General features: G+C 42.9%; 1 protein-coding gene across 1 annotated transcript in view; it reads right to left on the bottom strand.

Annotated features, from left to right (window-relative positions):
* Positions 1 to 22,803, bottom strand: part of LOC137518497 (thread biopolymer filament subunit gamma-like) — a 329,520-nt gene that overhangs the window by 166,221 nt on the left and 140,496 nt on the right. Inside the window, exons 4-5 of the mRNA XM_068236429.1 lie at positions 8,205 to 8,381; positions 6,620 to 6,745 (exon numbers count right to left, since the gene is read on the bottom strand). Of these exons, the coding sequence (XP_068092530.1) occupies positions 6,620 to 6,745; positions 8,205 to 8,381 (303 nt within the window). The remainder of the gene's footprint in view (positions 1 to 6,619; positions 6,746 to 8,204; positions 8,382 to 22,803) is intronic.

Raw genomic sequence — 22,803 nt, 5'->3', positions numbered from 1 at the left:
TATTACCAGGTTCGCTCAAGAACATCCAAAAAAATCTATATTTTGGTTCATCTTTATATGTGCTAGATTACTGGTCGCCAGACATTGGAAAAGTAACAGATGCCCCTCTGGTTTGGAGTTACTCCAAGAAATAAATCACATAATGAGATTTGATGATTTAATGTTATCAGCTCAATCCAAACAAGATGAACACAGAGATGGTCAATTTGGATTGATTTCAGGGACTCGGATAAAGCTATTGAGTTCTGTAGTGCCGTTTAGCCTTAATGCTCTAGGATCATACTATATTTGTACTATATTTGGGTGTATTGTATCTTTAAAGGCTTTCTAGCCAGTTAGCCATGCAAAATCATCAGTTCTAGGTGGAAATGTCTCCCTTGCCTTCTCCTCCTACATGATCCTCATACCCCCCCCCCCTTCCCTACCCCCATCCTCAACATCTCCCCCTCCCCCCCCCCCTCCTCTTCTTCCATTCTCTATTTTCTTTTTTCATTTTCCCAGGTTTTAGTTCAAAAATGAACTCGGCAGACATTAACATACAATGCTATTACCATGCAGTTTTAGATTTTATCTATGTTATGCGCAACATTCTTTTAGCTATGTTAACCTCTTTTACAGCCTGTTTGTTGGTACCTGTAACAATTGTAAGCTATATTGTATCTGCTGTTTTTTTTTTTCAACAAAAATACATTTTCATGAATTATTTCCGTGGTCAGCGCACAGGATGCGCGCTAACACTGCGGAAATCCTCCACAAGCGTATAATTGGACAAAACCCAGCTATGGTGCAATGCACCTATAGAGGGAAATTCCCAGCGGCAGATGGAGCTATGGAGTGCAGACGAACACAGCCTCTGCACTGCCACAGATGTCAGATGGGAATTGTACGAGTAGAAGCAATGCAGGGCAAGATAGCCCTTAAAGAGAGAGAGCACAGAGACAGAATGAATGTGTGTCCACCAATCTAGTCGCCACCCAGCGACGGTGAACACACAACAGTGAAGACCAAGTGGGAAAGCAATCGCAAGAGATGACGATTGCCAATAGTGACACAAGACCGAATTAGACAGAGCACAAGTGTAGCAGGAAAGACATAGCAAATAACAATGATCAGAACGTCAAGGAAAATAACAAACGCTAGCTAAACGCGAACACCGCACTCATTCTCAACAGCGAACGCGTTTAAGACACGATCACCGCGCGTTAGGCGCCCAGTGTTAAGCGTGCCACCCCAACTAACCAATGAACACAAACACAAAATAGAGAACGCGAATGCTTGCTAAACGGTCACCTCACCGAGCCTACAGCAAGCGTTCGTATCAGACAAGACAAACAGAAGGAGTAGCCAGTAGCAACCGCAGCTCTGGCCTTCACTCCCAGACAGAGTACAGAAGGAACCGCCGCCACTACCGCTAGGGCGAGTGCGATCCCAACAGACAGAACGATTTCCTGTCGACCATCGCTGGTGACAAGACAATTGCAACAGAGCGATAGTACAAGGCAAACAGGTAATACAACCTGACTACGCTAGAAGGGATGCCTAGTGCAGTCCCAAGGAATTACTCTAAGATAATCTTAGCAAACAATAGCAAAGGCTGATACTCCAGGTGTTAGCAGGAACAAACCATCATGACCAGCAAGGAATTCTGGGAGCACAAGGTATTTATACTGCAAGCCATCAAAGGAGGCAGCTAGGCAATTTGCATGACAAGTGTATGCAAATTCCTGACCAGCAGAGCAACTCTGAAACTTGCAAAGTGAAGACAGGTCTCTTTTCCAGAGACCTGCAGCACTCAGACCTAAAGAATGGACAAACAGCTGTCTGCCCGTGCAGACAGCTGAGCAGATCATTACAGGTTCCACAAGAGATGCTTAAAGCAACCATAGTAGTGATCCGCAAACCTGGTAGAGATACAACTGAAGTAAAAATTACCAACCAACACCCTTCATCAATAAAGACCTTAAGAAAATTGCTTAGGTACTAGCTTAACGGTTAAATAAATGCCTGCCCTCATTAAGCCACCCGGACCAGACCGGCTATATTTAGGGGAGACAAACAAACAACATTCGTAGAACCATGCAGAAAAAGGAAACACAATTGAGAGCCCCCAATAGTGTATTATTGGTAAAACAATTATCAATGTTTGTAAATAAATGGGTTATACTCACAAATCTGGGTTACCGAATTTTAAGCAACCACTCTTAGTTCCTATGGGAAAATTAGACCTGTCCCCACTCAGGTTAAAAAGTCACTCTCCGTAGAAAAAAAAGGGTGTCCACACCCATCCACCAGGTGGATAATATAGTATGAAAGGATACAGAGGCGCCAGCAGAGTAAAATCAATATTAATCTCTTAAAAACACATAAAATGCTGGTGGCAAGGGTGGACTAGCCTACCAGCCAATCAACACACCTATTTTTTGTGGTATATTTAGAAACATTAAATTCGTACTCCAAAGAACAATATGCAACGTGTTTTGCAGGTCCAAAGCCCGCTTCCTCAGGCAAAAAATATATAGACAGGAGTGACCACGAGGTTGTGCATACAGGTGTAACGCCTGTATATCCTTCCATATTCGTAGAACCATTGAGGTGAGAGGAAGTATGTGCTCCTGTCCAGTGCCTTCTCTGCTGTTCACTTTAGACACAGTGAAGGCATTCAACAGGGTCTACCGGAGGAGGTACATGAGAATGGTCCTGCAGAGGTTTTACCTCCCGGGAGGATTCACAAACACAGTCAGAAGATTTTATACTAACTATGGAATTCAGTCCTGGGCGCCACATTACAGGAAAGATATTGCAGTTTTAGAGTAGGTGCAGAGAAGAGCAACAAAATTGATATGAGGGATGGAAGGTCTCACTCTGCTTTATGTCATGTTGAGGATTCTATTGATCTTATCAATTTAGATAGGATGCCTGGGAAAGCCTCCTCAGTAACAGTTAAGGCATCTAATTACATTTATGTTTGCTAAAGAATGTTTCTCCTCTGTATGTCAGTGTATATAAGCTGTGTTTTTCAGTTCTGGTCAGGAACCAGTCCGACGAAGGCTTTTTATAAGTCGAAAGCTCACTGTTTATCCATCTCTAAGTTAGCCAATAAATGGTATCATCCTGATTCAAAACTTCTTGCTTTTACCAAGAAAGGTTAGATAAACTATTTAGTCTGGAGAAAAGACGCCTTAGAGGGGATCTAATTAACATGTATAAATACATCAGAGGCGTGGCGGATGAGCTTTTTATCCCTAGGCATGCCTTGTAAGGGTTTCTAGCCTTCCTCCAGATCAGGGGTCTCAAACTCAATTTACCTGGGGGGCCGCAGGAGGCAAAGTCAGGATGAGGCGGGTCCGCATAAGGAATTTCACAATCGCGGCGCATCGCCGCCTCTGCCCGCCTCTCTCACTCTTCCTTCACAGAGAGGGGTGGGGAGAGGCGGCTATCCGTGTGGCGATTGACGTCAGGAGGGGCAGAGCTGAAGCTGAAAGCTCTGCCCCTTCCAGGACATGCCGGCGGATTGCCCCCCGGGCGATTTGGGGGCTCTGCAGCCCTCGTTTAGCGGCGGGGATGCGGCGGATTACTTGGGAGCACTGAAGCAAACTATAAGGAAGCTTTTGCTGGCGAGGGCCACAAAATATTGTATCAAGGGCTGCAAATGGCCCGCGGGCCGCGAGTTTGAAACCCCTGCTCTAGATCAATAGGGATATGTGAGGGAGCAGGCTGGTGTTGTACTTTATTTTTGGGTTTAACTCAATGGATGTATGTCTTCTTTCAACCCAAATAACTATGTAACTATGTAACCCCTTAGTCTGTAACATGGGACTGACATCCTCTCAGTTCCCTATATTGAATGGGACCAGACAGGGGTGCCTCCCCTCCTGTTTACCCTATGCATCAAGCCTCTGGCTAGAACGATTTGGGAAAATCTTGGGTTGGGGTGGGGGTAGATACATATAAAATTTCACTCCCCACCGATGACACCATCTTCTCCCTCACTAACCCCTCGGTTTTGCTCCCTAACCTTTTCAGGGCAATTGATAAATTCAGTGAAATATCTGGGTTTAAAATAAACACATCCCATGAGGCCCTGTCTTTTGGTGACTTTAAAAAAGCTTCAGTCCCTCATCACTAAATTTATTTTTAGGCACCCGTGGATCAAATACCAATACTTAGCTAGAAGCAAACTTCAGGGGGGTTTGGTTGCCCCAAAACTGCTTCAATACTTTCAAGCATCTAGAATAGCACAGATCATTCAATGGGCTTTTCTATAGGGCAAAACATGATGGGTAGATATGGAGGCCTCTCAAATTAAACCTTTTCCCATCTTAAATCTCATCTGGACAGTTCACCCTACCCTAACCTCCCTGAGCCAATCGTTCTGGAAAAAAATGCTCAAAGAACTAGGCCTTGATAAATCTGGTTCTTTACTGGCCTCCTTGTTTAGCAATGGTGACTTCCCCCCAGGTCTTGAGAGAGAAGCATGGACACACTGGTTAGCTAGAGCAATTCCCACTCTGCAGGACATAGCACAGGGCCATGTATTATTATGGCAAGAATTAAAAGATTATGCCTACTGCCGAACTATTCAGATACTTGCAGATTAGAGGGCATATGCTGTCAGTAGTTAGATCTGGAGTTAGAATTTAGCCCTCTGAGCGAGAACACGAGTTCCTAAGAAGAACCAACAAAAAGGGACTAATTTCAGATTTGTACTCATTAGTGTGGTACCAGACCCTAGAGGACCTTACCCTGGCTATAGATAGTGAGGGGTGGGAGTCATATCTGGAGTTAGAATTGAGCCCTGTGAAATAAAACATGAGTTTCTAAGTAAAACCATCAAAAAGGGACTAATTTTTGATTTGTACTCCTTGGTGTGGCACCAGACCCTAGTGGACCTTACCCTGGCTATGTGCAAATGGCAAGACATGCTGAACCTAACTATAGATAGTGAGGGATGGGAGTCTATTTTTATCAGCATGGCACACTCCTCTATAAACAACATACTTAAATAGTGCTCTTACAAGGTTCTCTATGACAGGTACTGCACACTTGTTAAATTTCATTAGTGGGGCTAATGTCATCTAATTCTTGCTTCAGAGGATGTGGCCAAAGTTCCGGCTAGGTACACTGCTGGTGGGAGTATTCAGAAGTTAAATCTTTCTGACAGTGACAGGCATGCTTTAAGCTTATCTCAGACATCCTGGGGTCTCCTATCCAGGCTGACCCTTTAAGTTTTGTTACATAAACATAGGCCTCATCTATCATAACACGCCAATGTCTTTCTAGCTATGTAAGGCAGCAAAATCTTTATTAGCCAAAACTTGGAAAAAAGTAAAACGCACGCACGCACCTTTCAACCCTATAGTTACCAAAATACCCCCATAGTTACCAAAATACCCCCATAGTTACCAAAATAAGGCAAAGTATAAAAAAGTGACATCAATTAAAATAATGTACACACATTTTTACCTTTGGGGCTTTCTTAATATGTATATATTACTGTTATTTTATAAGGGCTTGTTATAATTGATATATTATAATAATAATAATAAAAAAACTAAATGGAAAAATACACCTTTATTTCAAAATAAAATACTACCCCCATACATTGTACTAGGAACATAATTTAAATGTTGTAATGGCCAGGAAAAATGGGCAAATAAAATGTATGGGTTTTATCTACAGTACCACTTTTTAAACTATAATGGCTGAAAGCTGAGACAATAATAACTTTTTTCATTTTTTTTTTCTTTCTATTCCCTATAAAATGCATATAAATTAATTCTTAGAAAATAGAACCAGTCTAGGAAATCCTAATTTGTGGTGAAAAAAACCCCAATATATAGATAATTTTGATGTGATAAGTAGCAATAAAGTTATTGGCAAATCAATGGGAGGAGCAAGATGTGAAAATTGCTCTGGTTTTTAAGGGGGAAAAAACTGTGGTGGGGAAGTTCTTAAAGAACAACTATCAAATAAACTGTTTTTCTGTAAACCCCACATACCTAAAGAACTTTTAGCCAGCAACACTAGAAAGGTCTCTTTTAGCACAGCCTGTGTGAAAAAAGCCTTGTTTACCAGCTGTTTTGTAACAATTTTGTGTCGGCATGGGGGGAGAGGGAGACAGAGATGAACTGTGACACGGCTGTAAACTATTTACTTTACACTGTGTGGCAGAGAGAGAGACACAGACAGGAAAACAGAGCTTCAGCTGATGAGTTTTTACACACGTTTGAAGCTATATTTTTGCTTTCATTTTGAACAAATTCCAGTCACTTTATTCGAGCCAGTGAAGATTGTTTCTGTATGCTGGATGTGCTGCACACAGTCCTCCATAGTAATGCCCACAGTGAGAACTGTTCTCTAAAAAGGTCATTTTCTTCATATAAAACATGAAAGATGAAAAAAAGCCTTTGTATTGCTATTTGCTAGTAATTACTGGAAATATATGCAGCATTTAGAATTTTAGTTAACTTTAATTGTTGTCCGTTAAGCTCTGTTGGTAATAAATATTTTAATCTACTTCAATGCACTTTCATTTCAGCATTTATGAGATTGCAAATACGAATGGTATCTAAAAATAAAATTATATATAAAAATACTTAAAAAATAAAATGATACCTACCACTGTCAAAAGAGACTGTAGTTCAGTATTTAATGTTTGCAGTTCTTTTTTCGTACTGGAAATTTCTGCTTTTACTGTAGCAACAACTTCAGATGTTTTAGCTGTTTCACTGTTTATTTCTTCGATCTTAAATTAAAAGAAAATAAAGCAACTGTGTAATATTTATTATAATAACATTATAAAAAAATAAATAATACATTTTTTTGCACCATCTGCAAAACTTTACAAATGAAAACATACAGAGGGTACAGCTAAAATGATACCACATACGCCAAAACACGCCATCCAATTCCTTGGCCTCATCATTTTACAAAGGGAATCCAAATTAATCCTCAGTAAGTTTCCGGGCTAGTTCACAGTGCTCAGTTGTGTTGCAGAATAATTCTGCATGTCAACTCATTGCCCAGACAGTTCCACGGGCTTGTTCACTGTACTGTATTGTATCCGATTACGGTATTCTAACTCGCTGCAGGCAAGTTAAAGGCAGACCAAATCCCAATTCATTACTACCTTTTTTCTTGGAAGTGGATGCTTCCGAGAACACAGTTTTAGGCTCGTCACCCTGTGGTTTCCTTTCCTTATAAACTAAGCACCTCAGAGAGAAATTATTATATTGGTGACAGAGAAAGAGCATCTGGTTACATACTCGTTGCTATGCTAATCATAAAACCCTATACACAGTACTTTAAAACTAACTTGCACCAAGACATTAAAGCCCATTTAACCTAAATAAAAAAATAAAAAAAACAGCAGGGCTAGCACTAATTATTTTAGCAGTGACCTGTTAATCACTCATACTATCTATGGAAAATAGCACTAAGTAATGGTAAAACTTGCACTGACAGTGCTTTATTAGTTAGCATTAGCCCTTCTATAGACTTTTTTTCATGGTAAGTTTAGATGGAAATTTATAATGTAGATGAATAAAATCTAAACGCGTCAAACTCAGCTTTGCAAACTCAACATTCACGTACAACAATCATTTAAATTGACACTCATATAAAATACAGTTTACCAGTACTTGCAGAAAAGGGATTAAAATAAATGGGAGAGGATTTTTTTTTTCAGTTCTAATCACATCAGTTCTTCAAACTGGAACAAAACATCTACATAACTATTAAGAGTCTAGACTTTTACCATTTTCATGTTTGTTTGTTTTTCCCCCCAAAAAATAAATAAATAAATAAATAAAGCCACTAGCTGACAAATTACAGCTTACTAATTAGCATAGCTGTTGGCTAATGCTTTGGCAGCTACCAAGTTTAATTTACTGGAATGGCTTCCACTGGTAAACAAATACTGCTGAAAGTTCCATCCCTATTCACAAGTGTAACCATTAACAGCTCCCCTCTCTTGTTCACTCCAAGTGCTGGCTATTGTTATGGAACCTTAGCACTTGATAGCCTCATATTTCCCAAAATTGATCTAACTCGTTTATAAACAAAAATTGCTCTTCATAATGTGTCATACAATTATGATATAGGAGAATTCCAGTTATTAAGTTTATTTTACAAAGTACCAAAAAAGTGTCAAAACTACACAACAGCAATATAAAATTAAATAACACATTTTTAACATGAATTACCTTTGCTCTGAAGTAGGTTTCTGCATCCTCTTTGTGTTGCTGGACAGATTTTTCATATTCAGCTCGGAGTTTATTTAGGGCACTGGTGAGGTCGAATGATTTAACTGCATCTACTTCAATGAGCGACACAGATGTATCTGCTGTGGTTCCTAATTTGCTTTGCAGTGCACTTAGCTCCTGAGGGAAAAAAATCAGGGTGTAAAAATACAGCTTGCTTAACATTGTGTATAACAGTATAAATAACTGTTGTGAAACATTCCTTCTTTTACTTAACCTCCCTGGCGTTAAGCCCGAGTTGAGCTCGGGCTATGCCGCCGGGAGGCACCGCTCAGGCCCCGCTGGGCCGATTTGCATAATTTTTTTTTGTTACACGCAGCTAGCACTTTGCTAGCTGTGTGTAACCTCCGATCGCCACTGCTACCCGCCGATCCGCCGCTATACCCGTCGCCGCAGCCACCCCCCCCCAGACCCCGTGCGCTGCCTGGCCAATCAGTGCCAGGCAGCGCTGTGGGGTGGATCGGATTCCCCTTTGACGTCACGACGTCGATGACGTCGGTGACGTCATCCCGCCCCGTCGCCATGGCGATGGGGGAAGCCCTCCAAGAGATCCTGTTCTTTGAACGGGATCTCTTGATCTCCGTTCGCCGAAGATGATCGGAGGGGCTGGGGGGATGCCGCTCAGCAGCGGCTATCATGTAGCGAGACATTGTCTCGCTACATGAAAAAAAAAATTGAAAAAAAAGGTATTTGCTGCCCCCTGGCGGATTTTAACAAACCGCCAGGGAGGTTAAAGGGAACCAGAGATAACTGAAATAACAAAAAATATATACATACCTGGGGCTTCCTCCAGCCCCATACGCACGGATCGCTCCCACGCCGCCATCCTCCACTGCCCACAGCCAAGAGAACTGGGTCCTGTCACTGACGTCATTGGAGCCAGCCTACGCAGGAGAAGTGCACCCTCTACGTATCTTTACAGCGGCTTCTGGAGAGATACGCAAACAGTGCACTTCTCTTATGCTAGACTGGCTCTGACTGACGGCAGTATGGGGACCCGGTTCTCATAGCTGCGGGCAGCAGAGGACCGCGTCGTGGGAGCGATCCAGGCGGATGGGGCTGCTGGAAGCCCCAGGTATATTTTTTTTTATTTTTTCATCTCTGGTTCACTTTAAGGAATATTGCAAAAATTATGCACTTCATTCCTTCAGAGGATTTTCCAATCCTAGTTCACACCTTCATCACATCACGGCTGGACTATTGCAATGCCCTCTATGCAGGTCTTCCAAATAAAGACCTACGCCACCTGCAGCTAGTACAGAATGCTGCTGCAAGACTGATAAAGAGGTTTTAAACTCTGACATAACATTCAATAAAAACATGTTTCCCTACTTTTTATTACCCATACAGTTATACTTGCTTCTGTGCACAAATATTATTTGCATATTACAAGTTCCCAAAGTACAGTTTATCTGCATTGAAAGCTGCCATTGTAATTTTTTTTTTTACATTCAACGTTTATTAAACATCTTCAAAAAAGTACAAACGCCACCAAAAGATGGAATAAGGTAGTATATGAATACACATCAGTTATCTTATAAACTTTACACAATCAGAGAAAAAAAGTGGTAGTTGTGTCTTATGCAAGGCAAAAGAAACGTAGCCAAACATCAACATCAATTATACAATGTATAATGTATATGCTGCGGTGTATATTCAGAGCAAATACAAAACCAAAAGATAGTGCATAACATCTTATACCAAGCTAACTCGAATCAAGTTGAGCCAAGCTGAGTTAAGCAAAGTGCCCATAGGGGAAAACCTCAAGTAGGGGGTTTAACACTTTCAAGGCTGATGAGTAAGTTGGAAGAGTAAGAGGGAGAGAAAAAGAGCACAGTAGGTATGGGAATATAAGCAGAAGCATTTACACCTATTGCATCTGTGTACAGTTGTAAATTGACCAAGAAAAGACCCGTGATTTATAGGTAGAGCATTTGGATGGCAATCTAGCCCATTATGTTTTATATGCATCAGATTCTTTGAAATGTAGCCACACCTCTTAAGTTTTGTAAAAGTGTTCTGATCTATCATGGGCCGTTAAAATGATGTCTTACATTTGTTCTATCGAATTCACCCTGCTCCACCACTGTTTTACCATGGGGGCATGTCTGACCCCCATAGAGCTGGAATGGAAGCTCTGCAGCATTAATAAGGTGCATAACAACAGACTTTCTGTATGATTTCAATGACATCCTGCCATGGTGCGGGGGATAGGTTTCTGGGGATAAATCAAGTGTAAAGGTAGATATTTCTTTTATCCAATTATGGAAGTCTCTCCAGAAGGGTCTCAGCCATGGACAATCCCAGAAAATATGAGAGAGAGATCCTGTGTCAGACTCCGCACAGCAACCCACTCCCTAGTGTAATCTACATGATCATGTGCTCCTGTCCTATGACAGACTTGTATTACTGAGCCTACCTAACCAGCCCATATTGCATGATCATGTATTCTGTGCAATTTGCATGTATAACTTTGTTCTATGTGTATAACCCTATGTCTGTCATCCTTGTATCATTGTATATATTTATTGTCCAGCGCTGCGTAATATGTTGGCGCTTTATAAATACAATAAATAATAATAATAATTGCAATGCCAACAAGTGTCTGGAATGGTCTGATTTATTTTGTGTAGTAATGTGGGAGTTCTGTACCAGAAAGAGAGAATTTGACATCGTTGTTCCTGTGTATGTTTATTAAGGGAATTTTTGTGGGCCAGAATAAAAATATCGTATTCCTTCGTATCAAAAGATCGACCCAGTGCTGTTTCCTATTTTAGTTGGTAAGGGAGTTTTTCCTGCCCTTAATTCGCATCCACCAGGTAAGAGTATGTCCATGAAACCATATGTCTGTGAGATTCTGAGCTCACAGTAGTTTCTTCTCAAAATCTGTGGGAGTTTTGTCTATGTTCTTATGTGATTTTAAGGAGGTAAGAAAGCTGCAAATTTGAAAATATTCCCAAAGAGGGAATTTGCCTGATTCTGTCAGGGAGGATAGGTCAGAAATTTGTTTTAAATTATTTTGCAACAGGAAATCCTGTGCCTCGAAGAGGGTGGTCTACATTCCATACTTTTAGAAAAAGAGGAGATTGTCCAGGTGGGAACTCGGGATTTAAAGTAATGGGTGTTAGAGGTCCATGTAATCAAGCTAGATTTAGAGTTTTACTTCGAGAAGGTTTTGTGTGAAACCTCGATCAAAGGGTGTTTGAGAAACATCTGATAAGTTGTGTGTGTGTGTGTGGGTGGGGGGGGTTGTCCATGGAAGCGTAGATAGGGGTATAGGAGACATGTTTTGTTCTAACAGGGTCTACCAGGGTCCAGCCTCGGGGAACACCACTCAAATAATCTGCTGAGAATTGAAGCCCAGTGGTAGTGTGTTAAGTCAGGGAGACCAATGCCCCCATCTGATTTTGGTAAAGTCAGAATCTTGTGCTTGAGTCTAGTAGATTTTTTTTCCGTCCCCAAACAAAGTTGTTGATTTGTTTTTGGAATGAGGATAAGAATCCTGTAGGGAGTAAAATTGGGACAGCTTGGCATATATATAAGAATCATGGGAGTACGTTCATCTTAATTGATGATAGGCGGCTAAAAGATGTTGTTTTTTTAATGCCTTTAGTAAGTTGCTAAATTAGCGGCTGAAAGTTTAGTTTAAAGAGATCATCAATAGAAGAGGGTAATATTATTCCTAGGTACTTAAGAGAAACCATGGACCATTGCAGAGGGAGAGATGATTTGCAGACATCGACTTGTGTTTTATTTATGTTAACGGATAAAGCTTGTGATTTGGAAAAATTAATTTTGAGATTGGACAATTCCCCATATTCCTTAAATCTCAGCATCAAGGTAGGGATAGTAATCAGAGGATCTTTGTGCAAGAATAATAAGTCACCCACAAGGCAAAGACTTTGTCTGGTCTTGTTAATGGTTATCCCTGGGATCAAGGCATCAGCACGGATCATGTTTAGGAAAGGTTCAAGCGTTGTAATGAAGATCAGTGGAGATAGGGGGCATCCCTGTCTCATCCTGTTGGTAATCGAGAAAGAATTGGACAAAAAAACATTCACTCTAACATGAGCTGATGGGCATGAGTAAAGGGACGCTATCCAATTCAACATTTTCCCCCACCCCCCAATGTCTCAAGGTGGCTAGCATAAAGTCCCAGGCAACTCTATCAAATGCTTTCTCAGCATCAGTGGAGAGCAAAAAGCCCCCCACCGAACACCAAGAAATAGCAGAAATCAATCCAATAGTGTAACAATTGTGGAATTCTCTCCGTGGTCAGCGCACAGGACGTACGCTAACACTGCAGAAATCCTCCACAAGCGTATAATTTGAGGGAACCCAGCAAAAGGTGCAACGCACCTGTAGAGGGAGATTCCTGTCGGCAGACGGAGCTGTGGAGTGCAGAGGAACAACTCCTCTGCCCTGCCACTGACGCCAGACAGAAATTGTACGAAGGGAAGAAACGCAGGGCAAGATAGCCCTGAAAGAGAAAGATCAAAGCGACAGAGGGTATGTGTGTCCACCAATCTAGTCGCCACCCTGCGACGATGAACACACAACCATGAAGATCAAGTGAGAAGGCAATCGCAAGAGATGGCGATTGCTAACAGCGACACAAGACCGAATAAGCACAGATGAGGAATGTATGTATGTCCACCAATCTAGCCGCCAACCTGCGACGGTGGACACACAACAGAGGAAACCAAGTGAGAACGCAATCGCAAGGGAAGCGATTGCGAATGAGAATGAGCACAGGGACAGAATGTACGTATGTGCACCAATCTAGTCACCAACCCGCGACGGTGCACACACAACAGTAGAAACAAAGTAGGAACGCAATCATGAGAGAGGCGATTGCCAGAGGTGACACAAGGCTTAAGCAAGACAGGGGACGAGAGTAGCAAAGGCACAGCAAATCCTACAATGAGAAGATAAGGAAAATAACAAATGCTAACTAAACACGAACACCGCACTCATTCGCAACAGCGAACGCGTTTACTGCACGGTCTCTGCGTGTTAAGCACAACAGAGACAAGCACGCCTAACTAACCCCCGCCACCCAAACATGAAACAGAGAACGCGAGCGCTTGCTTAACGGTTACCTCACCGAGGCTACAGCAAGCGTTCGTCTTAGACAAGACAGACAGATGAACGGGAAACAGGATAGGAAAGATCCACTGCTCTTTCCGCCAGAGCGAGTGCGATCCAGGTAAAGTAACAGAGCTAGCAGGATCCACTGCTCTTACTGCCAGAGCGAGTGCGATCCAAGTATCGAAACAGGGTGATGAGATAGCTGGTAGCAACCGCTGCTCCAGCTATACTCCAAGACAGACAGAACGATTTCCTGACGACCACCGTTGGCGACAGGACAATCGCAACAAAGAGGCAATACAGACAAAACAGATAAGCAGGCTAACTGCACTAGAGAAGCTGCCTAGTGCAGTCCCCAGAATTACTCTAACTATAACAATCCAACAGGAAGGCTGACACTCTAGGAGTGATTTAACAAACCGTTAAGACCAGCGAAGTACTGTGGAATCACATAGTTTATATAGAGCCAGCCTACAAAGGATGTGCTAGGCAATTTGCATGACAAACGTATGCAAATTCCTCAGCAGTAGCAAGCTGCAAAACTGACAAAAGGTCTCTTTTCCAGAGACCTGCAGAATGCAGACCTGAACAGTGGTCAAAAAGCTGCCTGCCTGCGCAGGCAGCTGAGCGGATCATTACAAATAGCTCTCATTGTGTTGTCTTTGGCTTCTCTGCCTGGGATGAAGCCAGATTGATCTACATGAATGGTGGAAGGAATTAGGGGAAGTAGCCTATTGGCCAGAATTTTTGAAAAAAGTTTTATGTCTAAGTTTGATAGCGAGATCGGCCTGCAACTTTTGCATTGGTTAGGATCTTTACCAGGTTTTGTGATAACTGTTATGTATGCTTCTAGCGTTTGATGGAGTATTAAGGAATCGGGAGACAAAGCCCCAAAAGCTCTAATGAAAGGCATATCTAGCTCATTTTTAAACATTTTGTAATAGTGAGATGAGAAACTGTCCAGGCCCGGACATTTACCTGTTTTCAAGGATTTAACAGCAGTATGAAATTTATCTGTGCAGAGAGGAGTATTTAGATCTTTGAGTGCTTCCTAGGAGATCTTAGATAAACCATCGTTATGGATGAAGGATCGTATCTTCTTGTGTCTAGCTTGGGTCACAAATGTTGAGTCATGAGATGGTTGCAGGTTGTACAGAAAGCTGTAAAAATGATAAGCTTCCGCAATATCTTACACCCTCTGCCTCTTACTCTGGTCTCCTGTAACACTCTCTTTAATATGAGTTGATGCTATTTCGGTTCTTAGGTATCTAGCAAGTAGCTTGCCACTTTTGTTGCCTTGTTCATAAAGATTTTCTTGGTCATCATAAGTTTAGTCTTAACCTGAAATGTGAGCAAGGAAAGAAGATTCTTCCTTATCTCAGTGAGTTCTTGAACAATGTCTGTGGCTTGAGACTGTTTATGCTGGTTTTTGAGGGATCTGATTTTCCTTGTAAGTTGATTAATTGTTTCTTATTTTTCCCTTTTAACCTTGGCTCCGATTTTCATTAGATATCCTCAGTGGCGTAGCTACAGACCTAAGGGCCCCGATGTGAAACTTGGACCGGGCCCCCCCCCCAATCCCATAACAGTTTCCTTGTGACTCCCACTCCCGGTTTGTTGCAGAGTGCATGCAGCGGAGTGTTCCCATTTGTCGAGGGTGCTTACTCCCCCCGTTCTTGTTTCAGCGTCCTTCCATCTTCATACCTGTGGCATCTCTGTGACCTGGCGACATGTATGCAACATCCTGGCAGGTCACAGGGACAGAGACGCTGTGTGAGTATGGAGAAAGAAGGACGCTGAGGGATGACAGAGGTAAAGTGCCTTCTGGACAAGTGAAAATGCTATGCTGTGTGCACTTTGGATGAGAAGCACGTGTTGGTAACCTCTCGTTGGGTGGTTTGGGGATACAGAAAGTAACTAAAATTGCTAATTTTGGGGGGGGGGGGGGGGTGATAACTTACAGCCGCTTTGCTGGATGACTGATTGTAAGATGAAAAGTGTACCACGTAAATAGGGAGAGAAGCAAAGCATAAGTATAAAGCAATAATCTGGGAAAGAAGTAGCAAATGTACAAGAGTCAAAAGAAAAGTAATTTAGCTGAAAGGAAAATCATGGAGCCACAATGGTTTAGAACAAACTGTGAGAGTTTGAGTCACCAATGTTATACAGCACTAAGAGCTAGTTATAAAAATTGTAAACACATACTGTATGCAGTCTATTTTTCACTTAAATTTGGGTCAAAAACTGTTCATTATCCTACCTAGCCCTCCTCACAGTAGTTCTCACTACCAAGTCCGTCCTGCTCTCTCCAATCCCCAGTCACTCACAAGCAGCTGCTCCCTGATTTTCACCCCTCCCTTCAGTGACTGGAAGGTGGGGGCAGAGTAGTGCAGAACAGAGCACAGGCAGGCAGACTAAAATACAGCCTTTTCTGTCTGAGGGGTTAACTTACAGAGCCGCTATGCTTCTTATCAGCAAGTGTAGATAGCTCTGTCATTTTACTGCCAGCCGCTCCTGTGATCTCTGACAGGAAATACCGGGAGGAGGAAGAAGAGCGAACAGCGTCTTCAGCACACATGTTGGGCACGCACTGGCCCCTTAAGAGTGCGGGCCCAGTCGCCACGGCGACCGCTGTGACCGCAGGCCCTACGCCAGTGGATATCCTCTCATCACAGCCTTATGTGCCTCCCAAGTGACAAGCTCGTTAGTAGCTGAGTTTGTATTGGCGGCAAAATAATTGGTAATGTGGGATCGTAGTTTATCTTGAGTAAGCTTACCACTGAGCAGGAATGGACAGTGGCGTAGCTACAGACCTCAGGGCCCCGATGCGGAACTTGGACCGGGCCCCCCCCCAATCCCATAACAGTTTCCTTGTGACTCCCACTCCCGGTTTGTTACAGAGTGCATGCAGCGGACTGTTCCCATTTGTCGAGGGTGCTTACTCCCCCGTTCTTGTTTCAGCGTCCTTCCATCTTCATACCTGTGGCATCTCTGTGACCTGGCGACATGTATGCAACATCCTGGCAGGTCACAGGGACAGAGACGCTGTGTGAGTATGAAGAAAGAAGGACGCTGAGGGATGACAGAGGTAAAGTGCCTTCTGGACAAGTGAAAATGCTATGCTATGTGCACTTTGGATGAGAAGCATGTGTTGGTGACCTCTTGTTGGGGTGTTTGGGGATACAGACAGTAACTAAAATTGCTAATTTGGGGGGCGGGGGGGGGGGGGGGGTGATAACTTACAGCCGCTCTGCTGGATGACTGATTGTAAGATGAAAAGTGTTCCACGTAAATAGGGAGAGAAGCAAAGCATAAGTATAAAGCAATAATCTGGGAAAGAAGTAGTAAATGTACAAGGGTCAAAAGAAAAGTAATTTAGCTGAAAGGAAAATCATGGAGCCACAATGGTTTAGAACAAACTGTGAGAGTTTGAGTCACCAATGTTATACAGCACTAAGAGCTAGTTATAAAAACTATAAACACATATGCAGTCTATTTTTCACTTAAATTTGGGTCAAAAACTGTTCATTATCCTACCTAGCCCTCCTCACAGTAGTTCTCACTACCAAGTCCGTCCTGCTCTCTCCAATCCCCAGTCACTCACAAGCAGCTGTTCCCTGATTTTCACCCCTCCCTTCAGTGACTGGAAGGTGGGGGCAGAGTAGTGCAGAACAGAGCACAGGCAGGCAGACTAAAATACAGCCTTTTCTGTCTGAGGGGTTAACTTACAGAGCCACTATGCTTCTTATCAGCAAGTGTAGATAGCTCTGTCATTTTACTGCCAGCCGCTCCTGTGATCTCTGACAAGAAATACCGGGAGGAGGAAGAAGAGTGAACAGCGCCTTCAGCACACATGTTGGGCACGCACGGGCCCCTTAAGAGGGCGGGCCCAGTCGCCACGGCGACCACTGCCGCAGGCCCTACGCCAGTGGGAATGGATTAAGTTTCCAATTCCAGGAAGTGGAGTGCTTCTCTGGAAATTGAAGAGTTATAGTAATCGGGGCATGATCTGAAAAGGATTGGATGCCAATCTCTGCAGATTTAAATAGGCCACGGTCTTTTTGTGCGACAAGGGCCAGAGAAGTGGGTAAAATCATGTGTGTCATGGTGTAGGAACCTCGAAGCATCGCATAAGGATAGTTTGTCAAGATTTTGTTTAACAAATTTCAAAACTCGGTAGGGGATGACTGAGGTTCTTGAAGAGGAGTCAATCAATGGGTTCAGAGGAATGTTCAAGTCACCTCCAACCAGGAGCATGTCCTCATAAAAATCTAGGAAGCTGTTAAGGGTTTTAGATAGAAATTATGGTTGACCAGTATTGGGTGTGTAAATTGAGGCTAGAGTTACCATTGTGTCATCATGTTTGCCTTTTAAAAAAAATAGCGACCATCAGGGTCAGTTTCTTGGTCTATGAAAGCAAAAGAAATACTCTTATGTATTAGGATTGACACATCTTTGGTTTTCCCTGTTGGGCAAGTTGCATGTTAGGAGGTAGGAAACCTGTGGTCTTTCAACGTGGATGCTTGTGTACTTGGAAAGTGCATTTCCTGTATCGAGGCAAAGTGATTTTTTTCTTTATGTAAAAAGTTCAGTAATGTAGAGTGTTTCTTAGTGGTGTTCAACCCATTATCGTTTAAGTAAAGCACTTTCCAATTTACTTTGGTGGTAGCTGTCATTCTTCCCGAGGAAGAAGGGTGCAGGTGCACCTCAAAGAAAGGTTTAGAAGAGCCAAGAGAAGAAAAAGATAGAAGAAGGGTAGAGAAAAGAAGAAGATAGGGACAGCAGATGTAAGAAAGCATAAATGGTGGTATTGTGGACACTTGGATATTCCACTCGAGATATACTATGATGGAATTGGAAACGTATGCAAACCAATTGAAAGGATGTTAAGTTGAATTAGTATTTGCAGTTGAGAAAGTTCTGGTGTAGCACAATAAGTTGTGCAGCAAGTAAAATGGGACAATTTAGTAAGGGAGCATAAAAGCTCACTGCGGTGGGAGAGGTAAGGTATTTATAAACACACGTAAAGAACTTTACCATATGAAAAGCCAACACTATAGGGCCAGTGTAGTGAGGAGAGTAACTGGTGTAAGGCTGTGGGAGGGGAAGGGTATAAAGATATTAGGGAGTAGGGCAATTTGCGTATCATAGTATATCTTGGTGTACTATAATAGGATAAGCATTGGTGACACCTGTTGAGAAAAATATTAAAGCATAATATGAAGCACTTCAAACTGCAGGTACTTTTGAGAACTGTATGTGCTCAGCCTAACAGATTAATTGGTTATCAAAGAGAGGGAATAGGGGACTGGCTGAACCCACTACCCTCAATCAGCCGGTAGCATAAGAAGGTATGGTATATGGAAGAGGTTTGATATATCATTATATGAGTGAGTCATAAGGGTGTTTGTAAAAACATCATAAAGGGGGTTTAGGTGGGGGTAGCATTGTCTCATTAGTAAGCTATTTGATTAGGTCCCTTATCTTTGGTTGCATAAAGGTGTTAGTTCTGAAAAGGAAGCAGATGTGCTACCAATTGTTAGGTATATTGCTCACTTTTAGACCTAATAGTTAACCATTGTATGACTAAAATGTGTAAGCTATATTAGGAGTTAACTAGGAAACATACAGTATTAATGCTTAAAGAAAATTTGTAACTAAAAAAAGTGCCCCTGGGGAGTACTCACCTCGGGTGGGGGAAGCCTCCGGATCCTATCAAGGCTTCCCCCATCCTCCTCTGTCCCATGGCGGCAGTGATAAAGCTCCCCGAACGGCGGGGATGTAAATATTTACCTGCCCGGCTCCAGCGTAGGCGCAGTATCGGCGCTCCGCTCGGAGATAGGTGGAAATAGCCAATCTCTATCGGTCCGCTCTACTGCACAGGCGCAAGTCTCCTGCCCCTGTGTAGTAGAGCGGACCCAACAGAGATTGGCTATTTACACATATTTCCAAGTGGAGAGCCACAAAAACGCCCCCGCTGGAGCCAGAAATGGTAAATATTGCCCGCTGGAGCCAGAAAAGGTAAATATTGCACAGCCTGGCAAATTGTCGGCTGTGTTTTCTGTGGGCTGAGACCTCCGTGGAACACAGGAGGATGGGGGAAGCCTCGATATAAAATATATTTCTGCGCAATTAGTAACTTCTCCCTAAGAGTAGAAGGAGATAAAGTATCTTCCAAGCATGTATGGAGACTAAGGGAGTGGAAGATTAGAGAGTAATCGGACATTTAGGATCCACAATAGAAAGTACAGTTAGTAAGATGCTGGTGTCACCTGTGAAAAGGACTGTAGGCTCCTGGTGAGAGTTCAGTCTCCCAAAATAGATGAAGCTGAGCCGGGTTCCTGAGGTTTATCTCTTTTCTTTGGGAGGGAAGAGAGTGTGTTATCCAGAATCGCAGCTCTTGAGGAAACAAAGGTTTGAAGGGCACCTTTAGGTGGAGGAGCGGATTCAGAGAGTGGTATAGTGAGGTCTGCGTACCAGTCCGGCAGATCAGGTATTTGGTATCTAAAGCACTGCAGAAATCAGGTAGATCATTAGGAGTGCGAAGAAGAGCTATGCACCCGCGTATGGTAACTGCTAATGCAAAAAGGAATCTCCATCAGTATTGGATGTTTTTATCACGCAGGATTTGTAGTAGAGGCTTTAATGCTCTGCGATTGTTTAATGTGAGGGGGAAAGATCCTGAAAAAGTTGTATAGATACATTGTTGAATAAGATATCGTCTTGTGATCTAGCAGCCTTCATAATTTCTTCTTTGAGCTGGAATGATTGTAGGCAGCAAATTATGTCTTTGGGGCGAGCAAAGTCTTCTCTTTTAGCTTTCAGGGCTCTGTGTGCTCTAACAAACTCTACATGAGTGTCTTTCTCTCTTTGTAGGAGTTCATTAAAAATGGCAGTGAGTGCTTCAGTTACCTTGTCTGCCACCAAAGATTCAGGAACGCCTCTCACTCTATTATTTCTGAGTTCTCTGTTGTCTAGATCCTCGAGATGTCGTTGGTGTTCGATCAGCTTATGATTCTAGATTAGAGCAGCTCTGGTAAGTAATTTCAGCCGTGTGTCTCAGCTTGTGCCTGCTTTTTCCATTGTGGAGAGCCTGCCTGTCATGGCCGGCTCACATCTTCAATGACTTCCGAGACCACTGTAGTGATGGCGTGTTTGATGTCATCCGCAAAGTCACGCATGTCTGCCAGGGTAGGAGCAGCAGTATTGCAGCTGGTTGAATGCTTTTCTGAAGTCTCGGAACCGCCTGTTGATTGCGGGCTTTCCTCAGACTCCTCCTGTGTCGTCGCCATCTTAGAGGCCGCAGTGGTGCTTCTAGTGTGCTGAGCGCGGAAGAGCTCAGGAAGGTTCTTTTCAGGCTGGGATTGTGTGTTTTTTGGGGCTCCGTCCTTAGCCTGATTCTACCCCTCCTTAACCATGATGTTTGAGGGTTGTAGGGTCTCCTTGAATGCCGGTACATAGCTTAGAATGCCTTAAGTGTCAGGAGCTCTGTCTTTAGGCAGCCATCTGCGTGCAGCGCCAAACCACACCCCGCTGCCATTGTAATTTATTGCATAGCTGCTGTATTTATATATTACAATGTATCCAGTGAGAATGTGTCTGCTCCTGGGTACACTTTTGGTCTGTATTCAGCTGAGACACTGCTAGCAGTGTTTATATTATCTTGTTTGTTTTCTTACCAACTACTATTGTAATCACTTCATCAAGTTGGGCAATGGCACTAAGATTCCCACCGAAGAAGAAAGTGTTGTGTTTAACTGTTTGAATGCTGTTCTACTACCAGTGATTTTAATTTTTTTTTTGTGTTTTTTTTTTTTTTTTTAGGTAGTACCTTTTTTGCTGCATAGAATCTTTTAGAGCAAAGAAGAAATCCTGAGTTTCATACCACTTTAACAAGCCAACCGCGCCACTGCCACCAATCCTTTGCTCACTTCACAGGCTACCCATAAAAAGGAAAATCCTTTTCAAAATTGGCATGCTAACATTCAAATCCCTACACGACCTAGGTCCAGATACCTTAAAGGGAACTGAGCACATATAAAATGTATTTTAAAAAAGTAAGTGTAAAAGGATAGTGTATTTCCAAATATTAATGATTGAAAGTTCAGAGCAATGGACTGTCACTTTTCTCTTGTTACTGCATTTATTACTATGTTCAGCAGCAGAGCAGGGGGCTGCCATGTTTTTTCCTAGAAGCAGGGTAGCGACATCTGATGCTTCCCTGATTCCTCCCATGATCCTCATTATGTGCCTGTAATCTCGTGGCTGAGCAGGAGGGGGGAGAGTATCCATGGCAATGTGATGCCATCTTATCTCACACTACAAAGAAAGGATTAATTGGGTAAACACAACCAGTTCTTGCACAGAAGCCTGTCCTTCCCCCAAGTGTGAAGATTCATTAGCTGAGGTATGTGTAAAGTAAACAGCAGCAATCCCCACAGAAACACAGAAATTCCCCTGTGTGTATGTCCTGGTCCTGTCACAGAATAGGGGGAGGTGGGGAGCCACCATTTACAGGTCAGCTATTGTAATCCATCTGATATTTTGTGGGTAGCTATGGTACTTGGACTGCTACAGGGGAAATGCTTCTTTATAGTCTTGTTGACTCTAGCATCCCCCTCTCTGGTGATTGCATTTGGACTTTATGCTGGGGACACACAATACGTTTCTTGCGGTCGATTCTCTGCGCGATCGATTCTCTGCTCGATTCTCTTATATTCCATCCGTTTTTCTTAACATTCACTTCGATGAGAAAACGAGAGAAAAACAATCGAGCGGAGAATCTGACATGACGGAATTTTAACAATCTAAGGCATCGATCGGAAAGATTCTTTCGCAGTAACTAAATGTGTGTTCCCAGAATTAGGGGTGCTGGGGTGTACTACATACTTCTTCCTACTTCCTGTCCTTGAGTTCCATCTCCCTGTAACAGCGCCCAGGGACGGGGAACGCAAGGACAGGAAGATGGAATGCAGAGACAGGAAGAAGAAAAAAGTATGCGCGTGAAGGACCCCCGGCAAGTCTTAGTGCTGCAAACTGTCAGTGCTATATAAATACACAATAATATGGTAGAACTTTGTACTCTGTAAAATGCTGCAGAAGATGTCAGTGGTATATAAATACATAATAATAATCAGAATCAGAATCAGCTTTATTCGCCAAGTACGTCAACTGACGCACCCGGAATTTTTTGTGGTACACACGGCAGGAGTATGCAGATACAGATTTTACACAGATGTGAGAAGGGGCTAAAAAAAGACTGCAAACATCAAACAGATTACAAGGGGGGGGGGGGGAGGGGGGGAGGGTGAGGGTGGAACGTAGTTGGGCAGTAGTGCAGCGTCAGTGCACGGCTAGGGGGGCTTTGCAGGGGTGGTAGCTCGAGTTCAGTAGGAGAACAGCTTGGGGAAAGAAAGTGTTCAAATGTCTGGTGGTCTTGGTGAGGATCGAT

This window comes from Hyperolius riggenbachi, chromosome 5 (genome assembly GCF_040937935.1).
Source record: "Hyperolius riggenbachi isolate aHypRig1 chromosome 5, aHypRig1.pri, whole genome shotgun sequence".
Classification (NCBI taxonomy): domain Eukaryota; kingdom Metazoa; phylum Chordata; class Amphibia; order Anura; family Hyperoliidae; genus Hyperolius; species Hyperolius riggenbachi.
This window is presented reverse-complemented; position numbering and strand designations above follow the sequence as displayed.